This window comes from Macadamia integrifolia, chromosome 5 (genome assembly GCF_013358625.1).
Source record: "Macadamia integrifolia cultivar HAES 741 chromosome 5, SCU_Mint_v3, whole genome shotgun sequence".
In the NCBI taxonomy this organism is placed as follows: Eukaryota; Viridiplantae; Streptophyta; class Magnoliopsida; order Proteales; family Proteaceae; genus Macadamia; species Macadamia integrifolia.
This window is the reverse complement of record NC_056561.1, coordinates 20,542,279-20,569,482: the sequence shown is the minus strand read 5'-3', so window position 1 is coordinate 20,569,482 and position 27,204 is coordinate 20,542,279. Positions and strand designations below refer to the sequence as shown.

General features: G+C 38.7%; 1 protein-coding gene across 2 annotated transcripts; it reads right to left on the bottom strand.

Annotated features, from left to right (window-relative positions):
• Positions 1 to 4,513: 4,513 nt before the first annotated feature.
• LOC122078819 (protein TPLATE-like) lies at positions 4,514 to 24,941 on the bottom strand. 2 transcript variants are annotated; one of them, XM_042644963.1, is made up of 7 exons: positions 23,468 to 24,935; positions 20,882 to 21,478; positions 15,074 to 15,435; positions 10,104 to 10,407; positions 8,139 to 8,261; positions 5,648 to 6,103; positions 4,514 to 5,325 (listed from the first exon to the last, which is right to left on the bottom strand). In XM_042644963.1, exons 1-7 carry the CDS (start codon positions 24,596 to 24,598, stop codon positions 4,801 to 4,803), a joined length of 3,498 nt encoding a protein of 1,165 aa, XP_042500897.1. In that variant the 5' UTR covers positions 24,599 to 24,935; the 3' UTR covers positions 4,514 to 4,800. The 2 variants fall into 2 exon arrangements, with proteins under 2 accessions (XP_042500897.1, XP_042500898.1); XM_042644964.1 differs by lacking the exon at positions 4,514 to 5,325 and having other exon boundaries at positions 5,943 to 6,096; positions 23,468 to 24,941.
• Between the last annotated feature and the right edge of the window lie 2,263 nt (positions 24,942 to 27,204).

Sequence of the window (27,204 nt, the reverse complement as noted above, 5' to 3'; positions counted from 1 at the left end):
GGTTGCATTTGCATCTCTGATATGATCATGGCTGTCCATCCTTAATTATACTTCTTAGTTGCAGAATGTTGCTCAAAAAACCGTCAAGAACGTTTTCACTGTCAAGAGAAAATGCTGCCGAGGTTAAAAATATGGCCATCCAATTAATTATGGTAGCCGCTGCTTTTATGTCTGAAGAGAACCGGAATGTGGAAGCATTTGATAGTACAGGATTGCTAAAACAAAGCAACGTGGTAGATTTAACCATGTTCAATCAAGAAAAGTACTAAAGCTGAAGCTTAGATTTATCATTTGTGTAACAGTTGCCACTCTTAAAACTTGACCAAAAAAAAATGGTTATTCCATTTACTTCAATTCAAGGCTGTCTAGTTGGTGCAGCCACTACACTCGTGCAGTGAGCATTGGGTGGTTGGGAACCCCTTCGGGTATGTGTTTAGATATTCTCAGTTGCTGAATACTTACTGTAACTTATCACTTGCTACCGTGTAGTTGGCACTTAAGTTGAAACTGTCCCATTTTGCTTAGCTCTTACGGTCTGTCATAGGAACAAGTTCATTTCCATTTTCGTCAAAATTACAACATGAAGTGAATGATTTCATTCTTTACAAACCTTTAAAACTTACCATTCACTGTGTCCCTGTGCCATGGAATCAAGAATAGGGATCAGGATCGGATCGGCCAATTCAATTTCAGACACAAACGATTCACATCCCAAAACTAGAGTTAATGGTAGAATACTTCTGATTCCAGCCGATCCAGACCCGAATTCTGAGTTCTGAATCCTTGGCCTGTGCCCACAAATATTCAAAAGAAAGTAGACTGAATATTTGAAGAGTAGAAACTTCATTCATATTTAAACTTAGACAATCCTAAGTTCCCTACAATGCACCTTACATTCACTAGATGGTAGACTTCCATCAGGCTCTAATCACTATCAAATTCCAAATAGGGTAGGGAGAAAAACACTATTTAGTGAAGAGCCACCGCCAAACAGTTTTAAGAACTTTTATGTTGCATGGCGAAACAGGATTTCTCTTACGACCCCATTTAATTGTGATAAGGTTATTCATAAGTTTCTCAATTCATAGCCAAAGTAACAAACTGTTACATGATGTACAACAGAGCCTAAAAGCATATGTAAAAATTGAGGGGTGAGAGAGGAAGAGGAGGGACACCCAAAAAAAGTACAATGAAAGGAAAAAAAAAAAATATGAAGAGGAAAACGAAAATGAAAATGCAACTCCATGATCACACTTTCTCTTTTGTTCATCCACCACAACTCCTTGACCCATGATCTAAAAAAAATTCAAACAAACAAACAAAAAAAAAGGTAGTCCCACCATCTCCACTCTCAGTCCCATTTTTAGCCAATTTCTACACCTAGAGTCCTGAGTCTGTCTATGGTAAAACTAATAGAAGCAAATAAATATGTAGCAGTAGACAAAATAAACACTTCAGCCTATTAAACTCCTAAATCTATCTCTTCCTCTTCTAATACTATTCTTTTACTATAAAATCGCAACCAATGTGATTTGTCAATTAAAGAAGCTTCATTCTATCAGAATTTTCCCCCTTTGTCTTTATAAATTTTGGAAAATTATGATGAAGTTCTATTATAGCAAACACCAAGAAATACGAAAATAAATAAAATCAGATCCGCACAACACAGAGAGTTCACGAGGTTCACACACCGATGTGATGTGCTACGTCCTTGGGTGAAGAAGAAGATGTTTTATTACGCAGAAGAGAGATTACACCCAAGTAGCGGGGAAAAAACTAGCCCTGAAACCTTAGCTCAAAAAAACCCAAAATTATAATGACAATGCTCAACAAGACGATAGAACATTATATACTCCAAGTCGCGGATCGACCTATCGAGTTGCGGTCAATCAGCTCGAACCATACGCCCCCGCAGCCCCATACGAGATCAATGTTGGGCTCCGGACTTGGGCCTATCGGCCCAACCCTTCTACTTCCACCACAGATCTTATAAAACTTCTCATTCTAGTAGTCACCAAAATATGTCGGAGCGGGTCATTCTTCAAAACGGGTCAATAATTCGAGACAAACTTAACAAGTTCCATTTTTTTACTTTTTACACGAAGGGAAATTTTAGGAGACACAACTAAAGGTAGATAACTGGCAACCTCGACCAACTTAATTTCATCAATCAAGTTGACTTTAATTTCAAATAGTTCATCCTATTCTCTTATTTTCTACTTTCTTCCCTTCCCCTTGTTTAATCTTATCATAAACTGATGGGTTTTTCTTTTGGATAAAAAATAAAAGCTTTCATGATTCAGTGATCCTTGAGAAGTAACGAAATCTTTGACCATACATATCATTATGCGATCCTCACTGGGGAAAAAGGGAAAGTTGGATGCAAAGTATGGCTGAAACTACACTTGGGCTGAACTGCCCTCCTCCCATGTTGATTGTTGGTCCTCCTCCTGTGGTGTGGCGTTCCATCTGGCATTGTCAATGATCACTTCCTAAAATCAAAGTGTTCCTATGGAGGGCTTGTGCGGAAGGCCTTGCTACAGGCGATGGGTTTGCGCGTTGTCGGCTCCCATTCAAAAGCCATTGCCTGAGATGCGGGGAAACCTTGGAGACTGCGGACCACATTATTCTCCATTTCCCATTTGCTCGAGCATGTTGGTTTGGGTTATCTTTATCTTTCAAACCACCTGAAGATATATCTTTTACAATTCCTAAGTGGGTGGATAGTTGGTCTCAGTGGCAAGGCCTTAATAAAGCTCAAAGAAGGGAATCCATTGGCCTATGCTCTTTCATCTCTTGGTTCTTGTGGTTGGCACCCAATGACTATGTCTTTGGCCGGAAGCAATGGTCTCCCACCAGATGTCATTGAAGCAGCGCACCATGCCCAGTCGGAATTCCTCCAAGTATTGCAACCATCCAAATCATCAAAAAGAGTGAACAGTATCAAAGTGGATCGGGATCCTTCTCAATTGGCTCCCCCTTGGCCCTCTTTTCATAAACTAAACTGTGATGCCTCCAAGAGACCGGGCCAGCATGAGGGTGGCATTGGGGTCCTTATCTGAGACCATAAGGGAGCCCCTGTCTTCGCAAAATCTGAGCAGTGTGCTTTTGAAGATATCCAATTGGGTGAAGCCATTACCATCCGGAGTGGGCTTCTGGAGGCCATATCTTTTTGGTGATGAATTTCTAGAAGTTGAATCTGATTGCGCTGAGGTCATTTCCCTGCTGAAGGAGCTGTATAAAATACCTTCCCTTGATGTTCAACTGACCATATCAAATATCCTCCACATCTTTGTTAATTTTTTGGTTTGTAACTTTTCTTCTATTCCTAAGGAGATCAACGTTGTTGCAGAATCCCTAGCAAAGAAGGCCATGTCTATACCGTGTACAACAATTTGACTGTTAACCACTCCGTGGTTGTGGGAAAATATCTATATGTGGGTTGCTCAGATGGTTAAGGCGAATTGGGGATTGTGTGGATAAATGCACAGTCTCAAGTTCGATTCCCCATCTGTGCATTTACGATTTAAGTGGAGACTGTGGTGATTGATTGTTGCACTAGTCTCCCTAAAGATTAGTCGAGATGCACGTAAGCTGGCCGGACACCTTGGTTAATAAAAAAAAAAAGTGGTTGTGGGAGAACCAAACTCCAACCTCCATGTGTAACTCACGGTTTTCTCAATAGATTTTCTGTTACCAAAAAAAAAAAAGTCATAGACTAAGATTCTTTTTCAAATGATTTGTTTTGCCATGTGGTGATACTAGAAATCCCACGATTCTAGGGTTTTGATCCCTGAATCTGCCAAACTCGGCTTGGGATCAGAACAGAGTCAGTGTCATCCCAAGCTCAAACTTAAAATCCTTAATTTAAAGCTTATAAAGTCATAATAGTTTTGCTTCAAATGCACCACCGAATTCAGAGAGGAAAACATTTAAAACCAAAAAAGAAACAAAAACAAAAAAAAAAACAAAAAAACAAAAAAACAAAAAAACAAAAAAACGAAAACACTAAAATTCAAGGCTTTCTGGTTGTCACTTGGGATGAAACTGTCCCACTTTGCTAAGCTCTTACACTCATCACCGGAACAAATTCATGTGAATGATTTCATTCTATACAAACCTTAAAAATTGACCAGTCCGTGTCCCATGGATCCCAGAATCAGATTCTTCTGATTCCAGCCGATCCAGACACGGATTCTGAGTTTTGAATCCATAGGCCTGTGCCCACAAATATTCAAAAATAGACTGAAGGGTTCTTTTTTATAGAAACTTCATTCAAATTTAAACTTAGACAATCCCAAGTTCCCTACAATGCACCTTACGTTCACTAGATGGTAGACTTCCATCAGGCTCTAATCACCATCAAATTCCAAACAGGGTAGGGAGGAAAAACACAACCTAGTGAATAGCCACAGCCAAACATTTTAAAAACTTCTTCTATGTTGCATGGCGAAAAAGGATCGACCGCATTTAATCGTGATAAGGCTTAATGAATTGAACAGTAAGAACAACATAAAACAATATAGGTACTTCATAAGTTTCTCAATTCAAAGCTAAAGTAACAAACTGTTACATGATGTACAACAGAGCCGAAAAGCATATATAAAAATTGAGGGGTGAGAAAGGAAGAGGGACACCCAAAAAAAGTACAATGAAAGAAGAAAAAAAAATGAAGAGGAAAACGAAAATGAAAATGCAACTCCATGATCACACTTTCCGTTGCTAGTCCGTTACTTCCAAATGAAGAAGAGAATTAGATTACAATAGTAGAAAGCCAAACCTGAAGAAACATGAGTACAATCAGTGAACTTTTGTCCCTCTCTCTTGGCAAAGCATATGCCATTCCTGCAGAACTGCTGCCTGAAGTGCACGATGCTCAGCTTCCTCTGCCGTCAACTTCGATAGGGTTGAAGGACCCTTCGGTTTACCATCTTCTTCGCCATTTTCTTTCTTTTCATTATTCTTTATCTCATCAGTTTCCTCCTCTTCCTCTTCTTCTTCATCAGGTTTCGACTGTTTTGGTGGTGGTTGAGCAGCCTTGAGCAAAGCTACCCGTTCCATTGAGGTCCTCAGCCTCTCTACTGCAGCCAACTTCACCTCATCTTCTGGCATGTATTCCACACCGCCATCCGTAATATCATCTAACCACCCCTGTATATCTGATCCGATCTCCTTTACGATTGATGCATCAGAGGCCCGGACCACAAATTTGCACATCATTGTTGTTGTCTCGTCTCCCAGATCCACATTTCTGCTCACCTCACTAGCACCAAATATCATCAAACCCAAGAAGCCACCAAACCAAGTCTTGGCAGCAAAACATAACTGTTCCAAGATAAAGAAGTAGCAATTAACAAAATAGGTGCAAATAATTCAAGAGAGCGATCCAAATGGACTGAATACTTAGTAGAAATCAAATTGTGTAGGCTGTAAGAAAAAAAAAAGTTTCTGCCTCACAAGGGATGTAGATGAATCACTGGAGTAAACTCCCCATGGAGAATAGAACTAAAGAAAATGTCACTAAATACTTGAGGTATTGACTGACAAAAGAATGATACCAAAACCATTTCAAATAAATAAACATCAGAAAGGGAAAACATCTACGACATTCGAACTCCAGGCATCATGAAAGAATGGTTGAACTTACTTGAAACCCAGCCACTGTTCGGAGTACATGTGAGCAAACTCTATGGAAAGGCTTAGAGGAAAGGGATTTTAGTCCACTAAGAAATGGAGAAGCTCCATATTGCTGTGCAGCAGTAGCCTTGAAACCACTTCCTTCATATGTATATGCACCAGAGTACTCCAGTATAGCCGGTAAACTAGGCCATAGGCGGAAATATTCAACAGGTGAGATCTTGTGTGGCAACAGGAGATCAGTTAATGGAATCACGTACGGCTGACACCTCAAGACTACAGGCTCTCCAAGTTCTGGTTTTAAACTCCTCTTCTGCCTCACGATATGTGTGTCTTCTTCAGCATAATCTCCTTCATAATCTCCTGCAGCACCACTTCCATAGAAAGGGTAGTGCAAAACTTGAACCCAAAGGGCACATCTCTCAAAGTGGGAAACTCCACCAGTCACACTGCAAAGCACTGGATCCTAGGAACAGGAACATGAAGTAAATGGACCATAAAACCTCATCATCAAAGTAGAAGAAAGACAATAAAGTTACAGTAGGGAAATAGGGAAAGAAAGTGCAGGTACAGGTGCTAAGGAATAGGGTAACCACCTGCATATTAAAGAAGCCTTTATACATGGAAAGAACTATATGAAGAACTAATCTTGCCAAAGTGTGATCATATAGAATAATCAACAGATTTTATTTAGTATAAGCCATTTCAGGGATAAAAAATGCGAGATTATTAAGATCATAAGCGGGGAAGACAGTCAGGCTAAGAAATATCTGTCAAAAGAAGACCATCTTTTCGGTACAAGGGCAAATTGATACTTATCATATTTTTTTAGGAAACATATAAATCAAAATTCTCTAATTAAGAGCAGTGTAGCAAGGGCTCCATTGAATGGGACAGCATGATTTCTGCTTTAACTTTCGAGGATAATCCTTGTTACTCCATTGTCCCTCACATCTCTGGAGCAGGTCTTTCTAAACCAGGGCCTCCCTACCTCCACCTCAATGGTTCAATCTTTGCTCATTTACAAATGCCAGCATGGATGGCCACAAGGTGCACAAGGCACAAAGAGGGGGTTTAAAAAGAGAGAGGCTATAGCCGTGCCCACTTTCTCTTTTTTTCACCCAGCACAACTCCTTGATCCATGGTCTAAAACAAATTCAAACAAATAAACAAAAAAAGGTGGTTCCACCATCTCCACTCTGAGTCCCATTTTTAGCCAATTTCTACATCTAGAGTCCTGAGTCTGTCTATGGTAAAACTAATAGAAGCAAATTATTAAGTAGCAGTAGACATAATAAACACTTCAGCATATTTAACTCCTAAATCTCTCTCTTCCTCTTCTAATACTATTCTTTTACTGAAAAATCTCAACCAATGTGATTGGCCACTCAAAGTAAGCTTCATTCTATCAGAATTTTCCACCTTTGTCTTTATTAATTTTGGAAAATTATGATGAAGCTCTATTTTTTATTTTTTACACGAAGGGAAAATTTAGCAAACACAATTAAAGGTAGATAACTGGCAACCTCGACCACCTTAATTTCATCAATCAAGTTGACTTTAATTTCAAATTGTTCATACTGTTCTCTCATTTTCTACTTTCTTCCCTTCTCCCTGTTTAATCTTATTATAAACTGATGGGTTTTTCTTTTGTATGAAAAATAACAGCTTTCATGATTCAGTGATCCTTGAGAAGTAACGAAATCTTTGACCATACATATCATTATGCATCTACATTCTTTTTAGCTCTATTATGGAATTGTTTTTCGAAATGGCAATCTTGATAAGCTGAGTTAGATGGGTGGCTTGATTAAGCCTTTTGATGGCCTAAGGCAGCTAATCAAGACCATTGGATGGATAGAGGATCCTCTGTAATAGTAACATATTGAACTTCAGGCCAACCTCAGTCATATGGCCCAGCACTAATTTGATTCTACCCCTTATTTCTCTACTGTCCAAAAATTGACTTCTTACATAATTGTAAGGCAACACTAGCAAGGCGCCAAGGCATAGGTGATGCCTTGACAACTATGGCTTCTTAAGTCAAAATCCTTTTCACCCCCAAGAAAATGTCTGTCATTTGGTGAATTTATTGTACACAAACCTTCAAAATCAATAGGGAAGACAACATCTAACACCCCCCACCCCCTTCAGAGCGAAGATAATCCTGGCTCCAACAGTGTAATTTAAAGCATATTCTTGGTTTTTCATGGGGACTGCAGGATTTATACTATTGAAGGAATAAACATATTCTTGGTTCTTCATGGGGAGAGCAAGACTTATAATATTGAAGGAATAAAGAGTAAAAAGGTCTAGGTACCTAAAGTACAAAGATAAAAGCCAAAATAAATTTCCTAATATATAAATGATAGGGTAACTTTTAAGAGTTCCATAAGGAGAAACAGAAGAGGGCACAAAGAATTATAATTTAATGAGCGTTCAAGGTGACACACATTGTGCATATTTAGGAAAATAACTTTATATAAGTCTTGAAATAGAACCTGAGAAACAAGATTACGCAACTGCCGCACCGCTTGAGGAGATCCATCCATAAAATATAGTGCACCAGATAGCCCGACTCGGATATCAACTCTATTAAGTTCCAGCTCGGTCAAATTTAAAACCTGTAACATGTTACTGATCAGTATAAGTTGCATTTTATCCCACTCAACTGAGAGCACTAGTTTACACAAGGGTAGCCAGACCACAAAATGAATCAACTTCAGCGGAAGATATAACATAATCATGCTACAACTAAATATTTCAATCTAGAAACCATACTCCACTGGAGGGCAGAAATGTTGTGTCACAAGCAATAATAATATCATCAACTATGAAGTACTGAGCAACAATGTCACTCCTTAATACGTGAAAGTCAAAAGGCATAAGAAAAATGCAAACACTTGAAAAATTGGATGCCATTTTACAAGGTTCAGGTCATAATGTTTGGAACACGAAAAAGGGCTGTTAGCTGAAATGATGTGTGTATTGCTCAACATGGTGCAAGAGAGTTTGTGTTGCGTCTCCCAGGCAGCAACAGGTGATGGGCAGGGTGCCTCAACCTGTACCTTCTTTTAGTGCCAAACAAATCCAGGACTATACATAACTATGATCACAATGAGTTACTTACCTTTCTGTCCTCAGATGATTCTGTGGAATGAAACTTAATTCCCATAACTCATCCATCTTGACTGATCCATTTGATATTCAACACTCTCAATATCTTATAAATTAAAAATTACAATAAGACCCATGATAAATTTTGTTTGAACAATGTCCCCTATACCCAAGCAAAAGAATCTAGATTATTTCTCCAGACTTTAATGCTCACGATTACCTTGCACCATATTTCCTTATTCAAATGAAAAACAATTCATGCAGAGGAACAAAAGACTAATTCTACGAAGTATGAAGACTCAAGAACCCCAACCCCAATATAGTGTTCTACACATGTGAAAGCCTAGGATTCTGAAAGCTTCCTTTAGTGTTAGAACAGATAAAAAACCAACATAATGGGCAGGGTTGCTTTGGTATAAACAGATAGGGAAAGGGGGGTGATATCATTTCTACATTTTTTATGTATCCCATCAATGAATAAACAATTATAGGTAGGAACAGGATCACTCAAACGTCGAGAAAAGACAGTTGACAGCTTTCTTTTTTTTTTTCTGGTCGATAAATGGATAAGAGTTTTACCTAAAATCTGTGTCTTTTGTTACTTTTAATTATCTGAATATGCAGCTGCCATCCCCATCAAAGGTTATGATAATGAAAACAGAACTTAGAAACTAAGAAAGATACTACAAACTAGAAAATAGAAAATAACTAATAAACTGTCTTTCCTGAAAAATTAAGAGTTCATTGAATCTTCGCAAGTAACCCACTTACTAAAGTTGAATCCTTATGGTGGTTTAGAGAAGGAAACCTCAGGTCTCGCTTGTATAATACAATCACCAACCATTTGCAAAATCCTAATAATCCACATGGGAGGCCGGAGGTGGTACTCAAAAAAGACAGCTGGCACAAGACATCGCATAAGATGCATGGACTGCCTCTATGGGCTCAAGAATGCCTACCAGAACTCAGAGAGGACCAACTAAAGGAGGCCCACTTTCATCTACATCTAAGTGGCCAAAATGTAGGCAGAAGGCTAAACATTAAAATAGGAGCAGGGAAAGAGCTCCCTTTCCAGATTTTTCATCATAATACAGCTCCTGCGCGAGCTTCATAAACAATTGGCATTGTCACACGGGAACAATTCTGCTCGACACTATTCACAAATAACAGCAATAGAAAGTATGAATGTGAAGTAAATTCCAGATATTTAGCATATCTGATGCTATAATATTCTCATTCCTGTCTTATGTTAAGGAATTGATAATATCTAATGAAAAGATCTTAAAGTCATAGTTCAAACGATTCATGAAAGAACAAAGATTTCAATTTTAGTTAAAAAGAGACCTAACCTTGAGGTGCAGGGTGATTCTTCCATCGGTTGAATCAGTCAAATGATATGCTTCAACGTAGCAAGGATCACTGCTTCCTGTCAATGTATATCCACTTGGAGGCACCTTGATGGAAGTAGAGTCAACACCTTTTGTTAAAAGAAGAGTTAATTCACTAGGATCAGGTCTCCAAAGCTCTTGGATGGCCTTGTGGACCAATCCTTCCAACTTTCTGTCTTGAGCTGCAGATCCTTCATAAAACTGAACAGTAAGTTTGTGGTGGCTAAAAGGGTAATCTCCTCTGCTTTCACAAACCCCAGCCCACCTGAAAATGACACATGATTATGTAGAACTGATACATGAAAATTGATACCAGGCCTCCAAAACAGTTGAGCTTTAAAGGCACAAGCTAATAGTACCAAGGACTTCCAATCTTTGGCAAGCAAAAAAATTATTGCTAACAAGACTTTTTAAATAAAAATTAGGGTGATTTACATCAACCTCCCCTGGCGTTTGCCTATATTACATCATCCCCCCTAGAAATCCATTTATTACATTTAAACCCACCAAAACTAACATCGTGGGAGAGGTATTAGTTTTTGAAATTCCCACTTCTAAATGTAACCAAAATTCACAATTGGATCAGTTTTGTAACCATGTGGCGTTGACGAGTGGATCAGTTCTTAACATGAGAAGAATCCGACGATTTTTTTTATCGGTTTCTTCTTCTGTTCATCACTGCATTACTGGATCTTGGAAGCAATTTTTTTACTAGTTTGGTTCCTTTCAATCTTCTTGGACTGAAAAATCTCAGCCATTTCAACTTAGTCAAACCAATTTCAGGAAGACATCCCCGCGATACAAACCTGCAGCGATCGAATGGAAACTTTTGATGTTTCAAGAAATGATTTAAGTGGAGAGATTCCACCAAGCCTTACGAATTGCAGAAGGCTAAGGAGTTTGGAAGTAAGTTTTAACCAACTAAACGAAAGTATTCCGCAGGAGTTCAGAAGCATTGAATTTCTACAGGTTCTTGATTTGCTCACCTTCGCCTTACTGGTGAAATCCCAAATGTGATAAGCAATTGCAGATTTCTGCTTGAGCTGTGAGTCCAATATGTATCAACCTAATCTAATCTACATATATGCTTTTCTTTGAATCAAAGTTTGACATCACAAGCTCATTTCGCCGGGTTCCTTCCGGGAATGGCTTATAGGGAGGAATGCCTTCGACCCTATACAACACGACATACCTGACAACTCTTGACCTACATCAGAACCAGCTCTACAAAAGCATCCCCCCGAGTCTGGGAGAGTTGTCTCAGATTCAATTGCTTGATCTATCGGGAAATTCACTCTCAGGGCCAATTCCTAAATCCCTTGGAAATTTAACATTGCTGAATTACTTCAATGTTTCCTTCAACAACCTCACTGGGGAGATTCCTGCCATTCCCACCTTGCTGAAATTTGGGGCCGTCGCATTCTCCCATAATCCTGGGCTTTGCGGCGCTCTTCTTAATATGCTTTGTGAAGGCAATCGCACCACATCGACTTCAGGGAAAGCCAAGTCCTGTGTTGCATTTGGAATCTGTATGTTGAGAACTTCAATAGGTATAAATTTCATAGCTTGGGATTTTTCAGAAGTGACCTTGGTGAATCTGCTGGCCCGATGGACCAGATTATGCCAGCAGACTGGAAAGATATTGGGGAGGATCCTGAATGTGTCAATAACTACCACCTCTCTCACAGTGTTAGTTCAGGTGGGGTTTAAATGTAATAAACGGATTTCTAGGGGGGATGATGTAATATAGGCAAACGCCAGGGGAGGTTGATGTAAATCACCCTAACACATTACCACTAATTCAATAAACAAATCATTTCCAAGAGAGACTAAATAAGAATCTCTCATGTTCAATTTCCAAATGAACACAAGAAGGACCCAGTTTCAAACCCACAGAATTTAGATTCCAAGAGTTTAAAAAATAGAGACAATATTTTCAGCTTTTAAGCTGATTATACTAACGCGGTTCAGATTCTTTTACCGGTCCACTCTTACACAAGGCCGATATTGGATGCATTCTGTAAATAAGCTTCACATGTGATTTGTTATATATGTTGAAAAGGAAAAATATGAATGTGATCAGACACATCAGGATCATCCTAATATCTTTTTGTATACAACTTGATGTTTCAATTCCACTAGTTAAAACCTTATGTCATGAGTACATGTCCAAGTGGTCCTACTGTTTATGGAATTCAGTATATAGGTCCTCCCATCCTTGCAGCCCATTCAAAACCGATATGGAGCACAAATGTAAGGAAAAGTTCCAACCAAAAAAAAAAACAAAACAAAACAAAACAGGGAAGATCAAGTTCCCTGCTGAGCTGCTTGGGCACCACATTTTACCAGGCCATAGAAAAAAATGCTAGGAGTACAAAGAAAGAAGATTTTATATTTATTTATTATTTGGGATATTCAAAATACCTCTATTAGTCACAAAAAAGAGTAAGGGCAGTTAAATGCAACAGAGTTGATGACCTTTCATCAACAGAACTAACTTTGCATGCAGAAAATGGATGGCCCTTGTGAAAGAGGGCCTGAGTCGCCTGACCTGCTCATCTCGCTAATCAAGTTTCAGCTCAAACCAAGCAGGTGGAAGTGCCTTAAAAGTGGGTTTAAAGTGAATAAAAATTGCAAAAATGCCACCAGGTTCCGTAACTGGCGAAATGGGGTGCTTGTTATTTAATGAAACCTTAAACTCATCCTTGAGCACTTAAAATGTTTTTTTTTTTTTTTTTCGGAGGGGGGGGTGTGGGGGTTGGTGTGGGGGGGAGGCTGAAATTAGACCTTGAGTTGAGCGTCAGGTCTTGCAGTTTGTTTGAGTTGATCATGCTATTCCCTCGACTTTCCCTAGAACTTTTCGGTCATATGGCTTTGGGGCATTGGAAAACTAGCCTGAGTTTTTTTCTCCCAAGTTCACAAGATTCCAATGTGATATGAGAGTTATAGGAAAAATATTGGTGCGGAACAGTCTTATATTCTATAAGTAGTTTCACCCACAATACTTTTGAGTCATAGTTGGAGATGAAAGCCATATTACATAAAGGCCCCTTCTATTTGGCCACCTCACAAGTTAATGGGGCCTTATTATTCTTTTTCCGTTGCTTAGGTGTTTCTCCAAATCTTGTTAAGGTGCCCCCCTCCACCCCTCCTGATAAGGTACATAAAGGAAGCTTACACATACATGCACAAACAATCAAAATCACATACACAGATAGCAACCAACCACCCAGTCCCTGGAGCATTGTACCTGCATGCTGTATTGTCTCTAGTATTTTTTCCCCCTTTTTTTTTTTGGATGAATGCCCCCATTTTCATTTTAAACAACTAAAACCAAATTTAATCTGACAACCAGTAGAAGAGAAGAAAACGATCAGAAATTTCTGGAAAATAAGAATTTTATTGCTGAAACCAAGAAGTGAGAGTTGCAGTGGCAAAACTAAGTCCTTCAATGAGTTGGCAGTGGGCTCTTCAATATGAATTGAATGACTTCAAAACTCACTTAGATGGGTAGGGAGGACAAAAATGCACTGACCAGATTAATTTGGAGTGGCAAATATCAATATGGAGAAAGTTCTTAATGTAGGATCATTCTAAGAAGCCAAAATGCATGGACAGGATATGCTCCACTAAGCATAGGGCCGATTGTATGGTCTTATAATTCTTTCTAATCTTCCATTCTTGTACTTCTCACTTTCAATTCTCTCGTCTCCTTTGTTAATCTGTTGTTTCTTCTTCTGCTTTTCAATCTCTTATTTTTATTTCTTGCTTCTACTTTCCTGCTATTAATCTGGTCTAAACCTGAATTTTTATCTTCAAATTCTAATCAGAAGATTCCGCTCACAAATCATTATAGAATAGATCAGATCCATCAATTCTTAATGTTTTACCTAAGTTCTTGTCACCCTTCGCGTTTGTCTTCTATATTCAGAAATCAAAATGTGTCCAGAAAGCACAGCAGGTCTAAATAGACTGAACTCAAAAGGACTAAGAACTTTGTCCTATCAGAACAACAAGGCTCATTGGGTCCCATGGTCCACTAGACCAGGGACTTCAGCCCCACTGGTTCCTTATTTTTTTTCTGATATATAGGTTCTCAATTAAACCCTAAATGTGGTTTCTGTAATTTTTCCAGTATCCCTAGTTAGTTTCTGCTGCCTTCTTTTTTTTTTTCAATTAATCAACGCCCTAGTTTCCTTTAATGGAACCCATTACCACTTTTGGTAGTTGGTAGGTGAAGGCTCTTTCCTGCATCAGCTCAGCTCAGCTCTGCTCTGCAACCCAATGGCTGATGGTTCTTTCTGTAAGTTTTGATTCTATCCTTGCTTCTAGATAATTTATGGAATACATTTTCAACATCAAAATCAGTAATTACCAAAAATCCTTGGAAGCTTTATTTAGTAGAGTTGCTTCTATGGATCCTAAGCTTAAATCCTTGAGGAGTACTGTTCATCTTGGGTTCAAGCTAAACCAAAATCTACTTAATTGATGGAATGACTTGATGAAGCAGTTACAGTTATAATTAGTAGCTTTTTCCTGAGTGAGGATCCCTCCAAAAAAAGTCAATGATAAGGAAGAACAAGTAAGCTCCTTTTGCTAGAATTCCCTATTCTCTGAGAAAAGATCCTACCCTGGTACTGTTTTGAGCTTCCTCAATTTCAGTATTACATCATACCCCCTTTTGACTGTGATAACAGAAGAATACATTGCATGTCGTGGATGTGTTAAAAAGTCTAATCACATAATGAGCCAGCAGTTTTGAACTACTGAAAACACAGTATATTTGAAACTGTGCTCCTCAATGTATTAAATATGCCAGCTCTATAAACAGCCTAAGATTTAACAAAGACTATGTAGAGAATAACTTGGCAGGAGTTTTCTTTGTTTCTCCACCAAAATAAGTAAGTGAAATTAAAGTCTGCAATGCTTACCTGCTTTCAGGATGACTCGTGCAATATTTAATTCTCGGCAATATAAGACGGCACTGATGCTTGTTTACTGAATCAGCAAGGCCATTAGTTTTGAAATCCTCTAGTTCTTTAGTCAAAAGCTGCCCTGCCCTAGGATGACGTGACCCCAAACGTTGAGCACATAAAAGAACTGCCTGCACATCCTGAAGCCTATTTGATGTAGTTGCAGATGAATCTACATTGAACAAGACTTTGTGGATATTTGCAACAATAATGTTCAATGGATCGTGAGGGTCATCAGCTAGGAGTGGATCCAGACCTTCCAGATCAATGTGTTCTGCAACAGCCCAAATAAGGCGGGCACATATCCTAGGTGTGTTCACCTGACAAGGGAGCAAAGACAAATAAGAAACATAGTGAAAGACACGATAAGCGTTATATTTCCAATGATTTGACAGAGAGATAAATTGGCAATAAAATCAAATAAGAATAACATAAGAAAGCAAAACACCTTAAAACAAATTCGCAAAATTAAATAGAAAAATTCATCTCCCAACCCCTCCAAAGAGAAGGTCAGCATGGTCTCCAATTTTTCCTAGATGGAAACTGCCCCCAACTTACAAAAGAGCCCTTATTATTTAATGTGTTCAAATTTGTAAAGGGACATTTTCAGTTATTTTACTCATATTGCTTTCGTTCATCTTTTGATCAGGCAAGACTTCTGTTATAACAAGAATGAATAATGACTCAATCAGCCAATTTCCCTTGGATAGCTGTTTCGACAATGAAATGATAGATTTAAACCTTCAAAGCTCAAAGTGCTCTTAATACTTTCTTACTTTTAATCCCTTAGGATCGGTTAAAGTCGAGGACAAAACAGGAAAATAATTTTGGGCTAATGGTGCTTAAGACTCACATTTTTCCAAGTTCAGGAGGTTTTTAGATAGGTGGAACAACAGAGTATTGTAGGATTTTGGCAGACCACATTAGTTTGAAAAGTTTTTGGATTGTTACAACAGTTTAACTTATTTTAGTGGCCCTTCTTTTTCTGTGAATCTTCTTTTTCACCTAACCAATGAGTTCAGATCCATGTGTTCAAAGCAAGCTTAGATCCCTTTTAGTCTCACAATGATAGAAGGGAGAAGAGTGTAATGAGTCATGAGTAAGTACATGAACATACATGATTGGGTTGAAACTTGAAAGCTTGAAAGCCTTTAAAGGCAAGTTGTGCATAAAAGAAAAAATTGCATACACAAACCTAATTCAACTGATTACAAAGTTAATAAGAGGAGTATTTTAGGTCCTAAATATGGGGATCATTCTATCCTGCCACTTTTGAGGCCAGATAATCCCAAAAGATTATATTTTGGTAGATGAGAAAAGAATACATTAATTGTTGTTAGATAAATTTTCTTCTTTTTCCTATCAAAATGTTATAATTAATGTTTAAAAAAATCCCCCCAGTAAGGGATCTATTCCCTGAGCTGAAGCAATTGTAAGTTAAAAGTAAGATGTAAAGCTTCTCAAGCAATGCAGTAAAGAATCTGAGAGTGAAAAAGTATAACAATCACCACACTTAAGGGGGAAGCAAAATAATTGAAACTTAAAAAAGAAACCCAAAAAAAAAAAAAAACAATCCAATTCATGGGAAAACGTAGCAGAAAAAATTAGAAGTACATTTCTCATCATTATCAAACAACATAATTTTAGATAAGAGATGTGAACTTATAGATGAAATATCAGGAAGAGAAAGTAAAAGTAAAAGCACGCCAAAAAAAAAAGTTTGTTTCTTTTCCCCCACTAAAGGGCCTGGTTTCAGCTTTCTCACTTCGATGTACAGTAACAACATGTCACAATTCAAATATAAATCCATCCTTAATTAAGAACCAATAGACCTTCAAAACCAAGTTCTCATGCTCATCAAGACAGAGATTTATTGTCATCAACAAAAGCTATACAAATGGATGCATATGCTACAGATGCAAAAGGGAGCTGTGATACCTGGACCCTTCATTTTATCGAAACCACTCACGTATGCAACAATATCCATAACCCATCTATTATGGATTTGTTTTGACGGTATCTCCCCATTACTTATGCATGCACACAGTACAAAGTATGGATGTCTTTACACATGATGATGCCCTTATAATGTTACACAACATAGATTTTTAGTACATTGTTGTTACATTTGTAATTCCTTGATGCATCTTGCAAGTTCAGAATTGCACAATAGTTGCCAAATTTTAGTTTTCTATATAAATGATGAATGCATGTAGATCTGCCTACTCACTTGAATTTTGTCGACAGTAGTTATCGTTTACAAGCCCATATACTAATATGTAGTAGGCAGATCAATCTCAGTCAAATTCCCATACCCCAAGGTTTAATAGCTAGATGGATCAAACTGCAAGACATATGCCCCTATTTGATCCATAACTAGCCCCAATTCTCATACAACTTAGCAGTTTTCAGTTGGCCAGACTTTGGGCAAAACAGAATGTTTAAGCAGAAAATCTGAAAGGGCCCACAAGAAAACTTCAATTTCCTGCTGCTTGTTTGCTGAAATAAACGGATTTCTGTCAGTTCAACTCATCATGAGATTTCTCCATTTTGTCCCAAAAATAAATAAATAAATAAATAAAACTTCCCTGAGAGTCCCCACAACGGAACAGCAATGGCATGTAGCAACGGAACCCTTTTCCTTTTTCTTTTCTTCCTTTGTTTTCTTCACATTTCATATTCCCCCCCCCCCCCCCGGCCCCAAAAAAGGAATCAAAAGGTTTTAAAATAAGTAGAACAAAGATTGAGTATATGCTGTGCAACTTTAGTTACACCACAGTTACAAGGTGGTGTGATGCGGATCCGAGTTCCAAGGACTGAAATCATATCGCTTATGGGCCCACAAGAGAACAAATATTTCAATCTAGACAAACCAGGGGCAATATTGTAATTTCTGGTACAATTTAGGAGCTTTTAGAGAGAAATAATGGACTAAGGACTTAACAGGAATTAAACCAAAGAGAAGGATCAATTTTGGAAATAAAGATAGTAGTGGGGTTAAATAGAAATAAAATTCCAAAATGAAGGTTATTTATGAAAATATCAGATAATAGGGGTCTAAAAGAAAATAAGCAGCAATAAGGGTCTAAGTGTAAAAAAAGAAAGACTTAGCTTCTTCTTCCTCACGATAAACAAAACTAGGGTAACCCAAAAATCGATCCAGCCGCATGTCCAAGGTTCCAACCCTCACAAAATTCTAGGAACAAGGTCGTTTTCCCTAACCGTGGTGAATCCAAGCCTCTAATGTTCAAATGGAGGAGCTCATAGTTTTTAAGGCGTTGGTAAGGCGACGCCTTTGCACTAATGCGGTCTAGAGATGGTAAGGCAGTGCTCCGCCATATGTGAAGTGGCGCCTTATGGTTTTTTTTTTTTTTTTTTTTTTTTTTTACATTCTAAAATTACTTGATGAAAATTCCAAATATAGATTTTTTATTGGTAGGTGTATGGTTTTGTTAACACTTGAAATGAATGGGATCAGCTTTACTCCACCAAAAATAACCAAAACAAACAAAACAAAAACACGATTCACAAACAGGGATTGGATTTTGTCAAGGGTTTTAAGAAAGGGCTTTGAGAATGAATCAAGGAACAAGGAAGAACCACTGATCCAGACGACCATTTTGCTCCAGCAGCGGTGAGCTTGCTTCGGCAGTGGTAAGCTTCATTCTTCTTTGACAGGAGTAGAAATATAGTGGATGACCTTAGGGCTTAGACACTCATTTTGACATCATAGAGATAAGTATAATAAATACTTGTATTTTTTATGTCTTCTTTTCTTTATATTTATAATTTTGTTTCATAATTATATATTTATATTATATGTTAATATGTTATGATGATTGATGAAGATGAACTTAGTTTATTCACTTTATTGATTTATTTTCTTGATGAATATCTTACATTGGTATGAATATGAACCTTTAATATTTATTTAACATTTGAGTAATAGAATTCAACTAGGATTTGAGCCAAACAGATTGGTTTTATAAAAAAATTACACAAACGCTTTAGTCGATAAGGCGACGCTTTATGCCCGCCTTATCGCTAAGGCGCTCTGAAATACCCTTAAACGCCTCCGTTGCCTTACCGCCTTAAAAACTATAGAGGAGTTGAAACATCAACTACGCTACTGCAGTCAAGTCTGGCGCAAGTTGCAGAACAAGATCTGGTTTCAAGTCAATTCCTTGCAGCAGATCTAAGCTTTGGGGTTAATATTATAGGGTTTGAGTCGCCTTCAAGGTAGCAGCCTTCGACCCAAATCTCAGCCCAAACAGATCAAAGGAGAGGGAATTCGATCAGCTTCAAGAGGGCTGTAACTACCGCCCAGAACAGGGTATTCTCAGGTTTGGGAAGTAATCAGCAAAGGAATAGGGAAAATATCAGAGAAAAGAAGATAAGAAGGAAAGAAGAGACGAGTTCAGAGAGAGAACTTAAGAGAAGGAGAACAAGAAATAAGCAGCCCATGGCAGCCATAATTTCATCCAAAAATCTAATTTCAGTTTCATTCAATTCTGTCCTCTGTTGGGTACAATAGCACTATTTAAAGACTGAAAATAAACCTATTTTCCTAATTGAAACTGGAACAAATATTGCATCTAAACTAAGATACAAATAAAATCTCTTCAAATAAAAATCTGCCATACAAATTATAACTCTAAAAAGGAAAGAAAAATGAATCAAATCAAAGACTATCTCAAGCCCAACGCCCAACTGCATCAGAATATTGATGACAAGGAGTTTCCACAAAGTGATTATTTTACACGTCTGGGCTCAATCATAAATAAAGAAGGGAATATAGAGAATGACATTTCTCAAATAATCATAATAGGTTGGTTGAAGTGGAGAGGTGCGTCCGGGGTGTTGTGCGATTGGCATATTCCTTTAAAGCTTGCAAAATTTTATAGGACTGTCATCCAACCAACTATGATGTTGGGCAGTTAAAAAGTGACATATAGATAAACTAAGTGTAGAGGAGATGAGGATATTGAGATGGATGTGTGATAAAATTAGGAAGGACAAAGTAAGGAATGACCATATTAGAACTAAGTTGGGAGTAGCTTCAATCCCTAATAAGCTACATGAGTCATTTGAGGTGGTATGACCATGTTCAAAGGAGGCTTTCGGATGCTCAAATTCAGAAGAGTGATATGATTCATATTGAAAGAGCTAAGCAGGCCTAAATAACCCTAAGAGAGGTGGTAAGGAAAGACATGCATAGCCTGCCTTCTACCATGTATGACTTTGAATAAAACTGATTGGAGAACAAAGATCCATGTAGCCGACCCCATTTAGTTGGGATAAGGCTATATTGTTGTTGTTGTTGTATTCCCCCCACCCCAAAAAAAAAAAAAAATTCCCCTTCTTTCTTTCCTCGAATTTTTTTATCAAATGAACACTGGCTTAGAGAAGTTGTTTATTTGTTTCTTAGTAATTTCCCTCTCTTCATTGTAAACTTATCCACAAGAAGAACAGTAAGAATGCAAAAGTGTCCTTTGAGCGACTTTACAATGAAAAATGACAAGGACAATGCACTTAATATGCATAGTATGGGACTACATAAATGATGGAAATGTAGCGAAACCAATAATTTATCCTTATTTCATTTCTAACTTAAAATACCACAGCATCAGACACTGTATTTACAAATTAGAGTTGATGAAAACCACAGCAAACTTATGAAAATGTCCACAATTAATAACAAACGAGGTAATTTTCATGCATTTAATACCTCAAGATAGAGAGAGCCTAAGGGGAGAGCTTACGGACCTCATGCAGATCTTTAATCAGTTCACGCTGCAAATTTTGTAATCTAGTCTCGTTGAGAATCTGATCCTGAGAAGCCCCATCTTTAACCCTTTTAACACCCCCTCTGGTATCATAGATATGGCATAATCTAACAAGTAACTTCAAATAACAGTCTACGGCATAACTCCGGCCCTCACAGTCCCATTTAACACAAGGTCTACAAACTTCCACCACCTCCAGAGCTGGCTCTGTCCAGTTTAATGCTCCATAACCAGTACCATAAGCCAAAGCTCCAATGACTCTGCTCTCAGTACCTGAATTCTTTTGCTCAGGCAATGGAAGAGACAACTGAAAACAACTTTCTACTAGCGAAGCAACTAGCTCCTCTCGAAATAAGCTTTTACTAGATACACTGTTAAGGTCATCTTTAATCCTCACATCCTCAAAAAGTGAAGCAATATCCGTACCAGCGAGGGGTTTCTGTCCTCTTCTGACACTTTCCTTTGCAAAGAGATCAACACAAAGAGCTGTACGACATATACATGCAAGAGCATGCATACGATCTGATTCTGCCCTTAGGTTTCTGACCATAAGAAGCAGCCTCTTGAACAACGAAACCTGCAAGCATAAAAAAGTGTACTGTCTGGTCATACTAATATCTGAAGCATCTACTGTAAGCAGTAACCACGACAAGCATTAGCAACTTGTTTAGTATTCAGCTCGAAAGATTTGAAGTCCAGAAGATAAATTGTTGTCTAAACATCAACAGTGCTCATGAAACTATGCAGCAAGTGTTTTGGGGGTTTATTTTCTTCTCTTTTCTCTTGGCAAACAGGAGTTAAGAAAAATTGAACAGAGCATAGAGTGACAACTTTCAAAAGAAGTTGTAAGAAAATAAGTGGTTTCACTACAAAGCTCAGCCAACAAAAGATATAGGAGTACAGGTTCGTATTAATATTGAGCTTCACATTTCAGTGGATTAACTGGACTAAAACTATATCATAACAGACCATACATTCAATGAAATGTAGCCTTCTCTTCAAGGAAAACAATGGCATATGGAGCAGACTCTTAGTTTTCAACTTCCCTCTTTCTTTCATTAGCACAACCTCCAAAACTGTTCCATAACAACAGGGATAAACCACTCGTGAACTAAGCCAATAAAAAACCTAAGAGTAATATATAATGGGTTACTTTGGTCTCCAACCCCATGGTGCAGTGAAACTAAACTTTGACAGATCTTCCCTGGGTAATTTGGGACCATCAAGTTGGGGGAACTGTTCTGGGAGCTTATTCCGACACTATTAAATATGGAAATTCTACAAGGTCAGAACTACTTTCTCTTCTGAGTGGGTTAGACTGTTGGAGTGTTGGACTATGCATCAAGAGAAGGTTTTGATAATATAATGGTTACAAGGACTTGGCAACTACTATATCATGGCTAAATTCCGAAACAGGAGGCCCTTGGATTTTCTCTCACGTTCTAAGGCACATAAAGTTCCCTGCTTCACAGGCGTACTGCTCCTTCAAGAGTCTACTAGGTCAAGATGGATTACAGGATCTGTGAATTCTTTTATTGTTGTCACACATTGCTGTGGGGGTATGGTGAGGCACCATACTTTCTTCTCAACAATAAAATTTTATTCTGTTGCTTACCTCCCTCTCCCACTATCAAAAAAAAAAAAAAAAAGGCTGATCAAGAAGCCCATAAATGCACAAGCGTAATTCATAAACCAAGCACCAAAGTTCTGTTGAAGAAGCTAAACCCCAATTACATTTTATCTTGAACAGTTATCAGCTAGAAACTAGGCCATTATGGTAGCAATCTTAAATCCATAATACAGATAAGCTGATCAATAACATGATACTACAATGTCACTTCCATATGGCGGTATTACCATGTTTCAGGAAGGGAAAGGACCGAACAGAGATGAGAAGGACAGTATATTAAACACAACTCAAATTGATTGATGATGATAGGTGTGAGATAACTATGAATCCATGGCAGTACAACAAACAAGATGGTATTTCCCTCAAGTTAGTCACTTGCTGAAGTTTGAAGAAGCATAAATGAATCCATCAGAAGGGAACCAAGAACAACCGAAGGGGATGATGAGGGCTGGAATTTGTTCAATAGGCAACAAGTTTTGAGTTAAAATTAACCAACCAAGCATTTTCTTTTCTTCTTTCTTTCTTTTGTGGGTGGGGGAGGGGGGAGGGGGGTGGGGAGAGGGGAGGGAAGGGGTAGGTCACCCTCAAGAATAAGATTTGAGTCTTGGTGCAACTCTGTGGATTAGGTTCGACACTTGGACCATATATCAGTTTCTTTTATGAATTGGCAAAGGTAATTCTTCAGCTTATAAGTTCCAAGTTGCAGTGCCTAAAACATAACTGGCTTGCAGATAATAATTGAATGTCCCTACCATTTCAGCCAGAGGCAAACAAACAAGCAATAAAACAATGTGATCAGATGAGAGTTATGGGACAAGTGCCTGTGTAAACTTCTCTCTTTTCGGGAATGAACCAAATAAAAATAAACAATGCCTGCGTAAACTTCTCTCTTTTGTTGTTGCTGTTGTTGCATAGAAAGAGAAAAGGGATTCGAACCTGCATGTGGAGATCCAGGAGATGTAGATTTGTAACGACAGCTCTGACTATGCTTTCTCTAGCAGAAGAGAACTCCTGTCTATCCCAAAGAGTGAGAATTGCAATGATCGATTGAGAAGCCCATTCAGGCTTACCACCAGGGACATCAGCTAGATACAACATATTGATCCCCACCTCAAATATTAAAGCAGGATCCAAAGATGATAAGAACGGCACCAAATGCGAAACCACATCCGAAACACCTACTAGCTTCTCTGCGTTTCCCAAATTCATCATATTTGTATTACTACTGCTGTTCCCAGAGGATTTGGAGAGCTTCCGAATAACCTCAACTGAACCAGAAGCCACGGCCTTCGCTGCATAAACAAGTGGAAAAACAGTAACCCTGAAACTCTCAATCGGTAAAATCAAAGATCTTGCCATCAAGGCATTCCGGCTCTTCCAAACGAAATCAATCATCCAAGAAACCCAATTGGACCGGATAGCAAGCGAGTTCTCGCTATCAATTAGTTTATCCCCAGCCAACCGGCTGATCCTCTTGGAATTGAACTCCTGAAACAGCCTTCCGACCGACTCAAATGCAATTTTCGAAACTGCATCAGATCGATCAAGCATGTTTTGGCCAATCCTCGTCCACCAATTTGAGACCCTATCGAGCAAATTCACATTGTTCTCGCATAGAGTTACGAGATCATCCCGCGCTAGAATGCATCCAAGCGTTTCGGTGATCGAATGTCGAAGGTTATCACTATGAGAATCAAAGCAACTGGAGATTTCCTTATTGCAATCAACGATGAGCTTGCCGAGACGATAGGAAGGTATAGCAGCAAGGATAGAAACAGCCGCAGCAGTGACATCAGGGTCTGGGAAGTCAAGATCTGTGCGGACACCAGTGCAAACAATATCCCATAGATCCGCAGTGAGTCGAGTCGAACGGATGAGATCGAAAGCGAGCTTCTTACAGACGGCGGAGGCCGGAGATGCAACTATCTCTTCGCAGGCGGATTTTGCAATAACGGAAATGTCTCTACCGGCAGCCGACTGTTGAAGAGCTTGCAGAAGAGCACCGGACTGGCGCAGAGCATCATTGGAGCGCAGATCAGCCTGGATCTGAGCAAAGAGTATGTCCATTTACGGAATATCTAGGTCTACAGTTGAACTTTTCTTCCGCGCAGAGAGGAGCTAAGGGTGGTTGCAGACACCTGGTGTGCCCAATTCAGCAAAAACCATAGGTTTTCAGGTCCAGTGGCAGTGTTGGTTGTGTTTGCTGGCGTTGGGTGAGGGTGACAATAAGCAGTTAAGGATCGACGCCATTGTTCACGTTTCGAGGTCTCTCTGTCTCTCTCTGGGGTGGTGGTCGGTGACGGAGAGATACCGTGATACCGGAGGGGAACAGCTTCCAGATCTCGGAGTTTAGCCTTAAGAGGTTTCTGGAAATTGGCTGTGTTTCCGGGTTAATGACCCGAGTCCAGCACTCCCAGTTAGGGGTGTCAGTGTGTCACGTACGATAATGTTCTCGTATTCGTACATCCCTGGTCGTGGATTTAGAAGCTATTAAATAATGAAATTTGATAGAAAGAAAATTGATTCTAAATCTATGGATCAGAGTCATTCTCGTATGTTTTCGTAAGTAAACTTGATCCACTCTCTTAATTTCAGGCCCCCACACGACACATTTATGATCCGATTTAGACCGATCCGATTAATAAATATGTCGAGTTTAAGCCCATCACGTTTATAAACAAGTAATGCACGATGCAATCACCTAACTCAATGGGCACCCTATTTGAATTGACTCATTTAAGCTTGACTAAGTCCAACCCCTTTAATACATTTTTTTTTTTTTTACTACTTATATTTAGTGCTAAGACTATTATGATATGTACAATTGAGATGGTGGTGGTTGATATTTGAATATTTATCTTTTTTCACGCATGGCTAATTGATTTGAACTTGCGAAACTTTGGTCACTTAGGCATGGTTTAATTGATTTGAATTCCTTCGGTTAGTGAATGAGTACCTTAATAGCTTAGTTGTTATGTCCATCTTTGGCTTAATTCATTTAAATTATGGGATATTTTTTGCTATGCCCAAATCTTTCTCATTTTATTGGTATTTATCTTTTAAGCTCATTTAAGAGACCAATTTTCAAGAGGGCCGTTTAAAGTTAAATAGATCTATAGCCCAATTAAAGTGTGTTTATGATAGCCCTATTAAAGCCCAAGACCGATCGACCCGATTATCTACTGTACCATGTTTGCCCTAGCTAAGCCTGTTTATGAGAAAAGATCAGTCTACGTAGATATATGAAGGGGTGTTAATTTTGAGCCTGCACCGGTAGGCCTGATCGAGCCCGACACGTTTATGACTTGACCTAGTCCTGCCCGATTAATAAACGTGTTGAGCCCAACACATTTATTAAAAATGGGCATTCACGATGCAGGTAACTAGGCCGTCGGGCATCCGACCGAACCGATACATTGCTTGAATCGACTCGTTGTAGCTCGACCCCCTTTAGTACTATATAAAATTCTTATTTTGCCACTGTTAGTAAGAAACTAATTAAGCTTTTATTTTGTAAGTTGTAATTTTATGAGAAAAGATCAGTATACTTAGATATATGAAGGGGTGTCAATTATGAGCCCGCACCGGCAGGCCCGATCGAGCCCGACATATTTATGGCCTGACCTAGACCTGCTCGATTAATAAACGTGTTGAGCTCGACACATATATTAAATGGGCATTCACTGTACAGGTAGCTAGCCCGTCGTGCGTCTGACCGAATTGACACATTGCTTGAACCGACTCGTTGTAACTCAACCCCCTTTAGTACTATATAAAATTCCTATTTTGCCACAATTAGTAAGAAATTAATTAAGCTTTATTTTGTAAGTTGTATTGGTCATAATCTTTTTTTTTTTTTAAAGAACAAGCCTAATCTCATATCACTTATCTTATTTATTAAATATTTGCGTCACATATTTCTGGACATTCAAGCCACTTAATAATAGAATTTTAGGCTAGACACGTTTAGATCCCATTTAGACTTAAATAGGTTCGTAGTTCGGTTAAAGCCCAATTAAAGCTCGACATTGACTGGTCCAATTATAAACCGTATGATGTCCTCCAAAGCTAGGCCTGTTTACTTAACCGGGCATTCACGATGCAAGGCTTCCAAGTGGTTAAGCCCAATTAGGCCCGACCAAGACTGGCCCAGCCCGATCGATTGACACACCTAGGGCCCGTTTGATAACGTTTCAAGAAACGCGTTTCTGCCGTTTCTGTTTCCAAAAACAGCAGAAACGGAGTAAAAAACGTTTGATAAAACTGTTCCGTTTCACTTATTTTCAGAAATAGAAATAGAAATTTTTACTTATTTATGGATCAAGAAACGGACTTGTGGCAATTATTTCATTGGTTACTATCGACTTCTAAAAACATGACTTATCAAACACTTTCAATTCCGTTTATGTTTCTAGAAACGGAAATTTATGTTTCTGCCTTTTCTTGTAATAGAAACGGCAGAAACGTTATCAAACGGGCCCCTAGATATATTTCTCTCCCTTTCCTCCCTAAGAAAAAATCCTTTATGCCCTTCCACCCAAACCCTCCCATTAGTTGAGCCCCTAGCTTCAAAATTGCTTGCGGAGTGCAGTTTGGTCATGCTGCTGCTTGTCGAAGTGGCGGCTAGCGACCCTGCTGGTATGTGTCGCGTTTGAGATCTCCTAACCATCCTC

What these genes read in the sequence shown, in the direction of transcription:
- LOC122078819 (XM_042644963.1), bottom strand. Translation starts at nt 24,598, where the DNA reads ATGGACATACTCTTTGCTCAGATCCAGGCTGATCTGCGCTCCAATGAT. An exon ending in TGATTAAAGATCTGCATGAG is followed by an intron (nt 15,436 to 20,881) that starts GTCCGTAAGCTC and finishes CTCCCTTGTCAG; the next exon opens with GTGAACACACCTAGGATATG. An exon ending in ACGAGTCATCCTGAAAGCAG is followed by an intron (nt 10,408 to 15,073) that starts GTAAGCATTGCA and finishes TGTCATTTTCAG; the next exon opens with GTGGGCTGGGGTTTGTGAAA.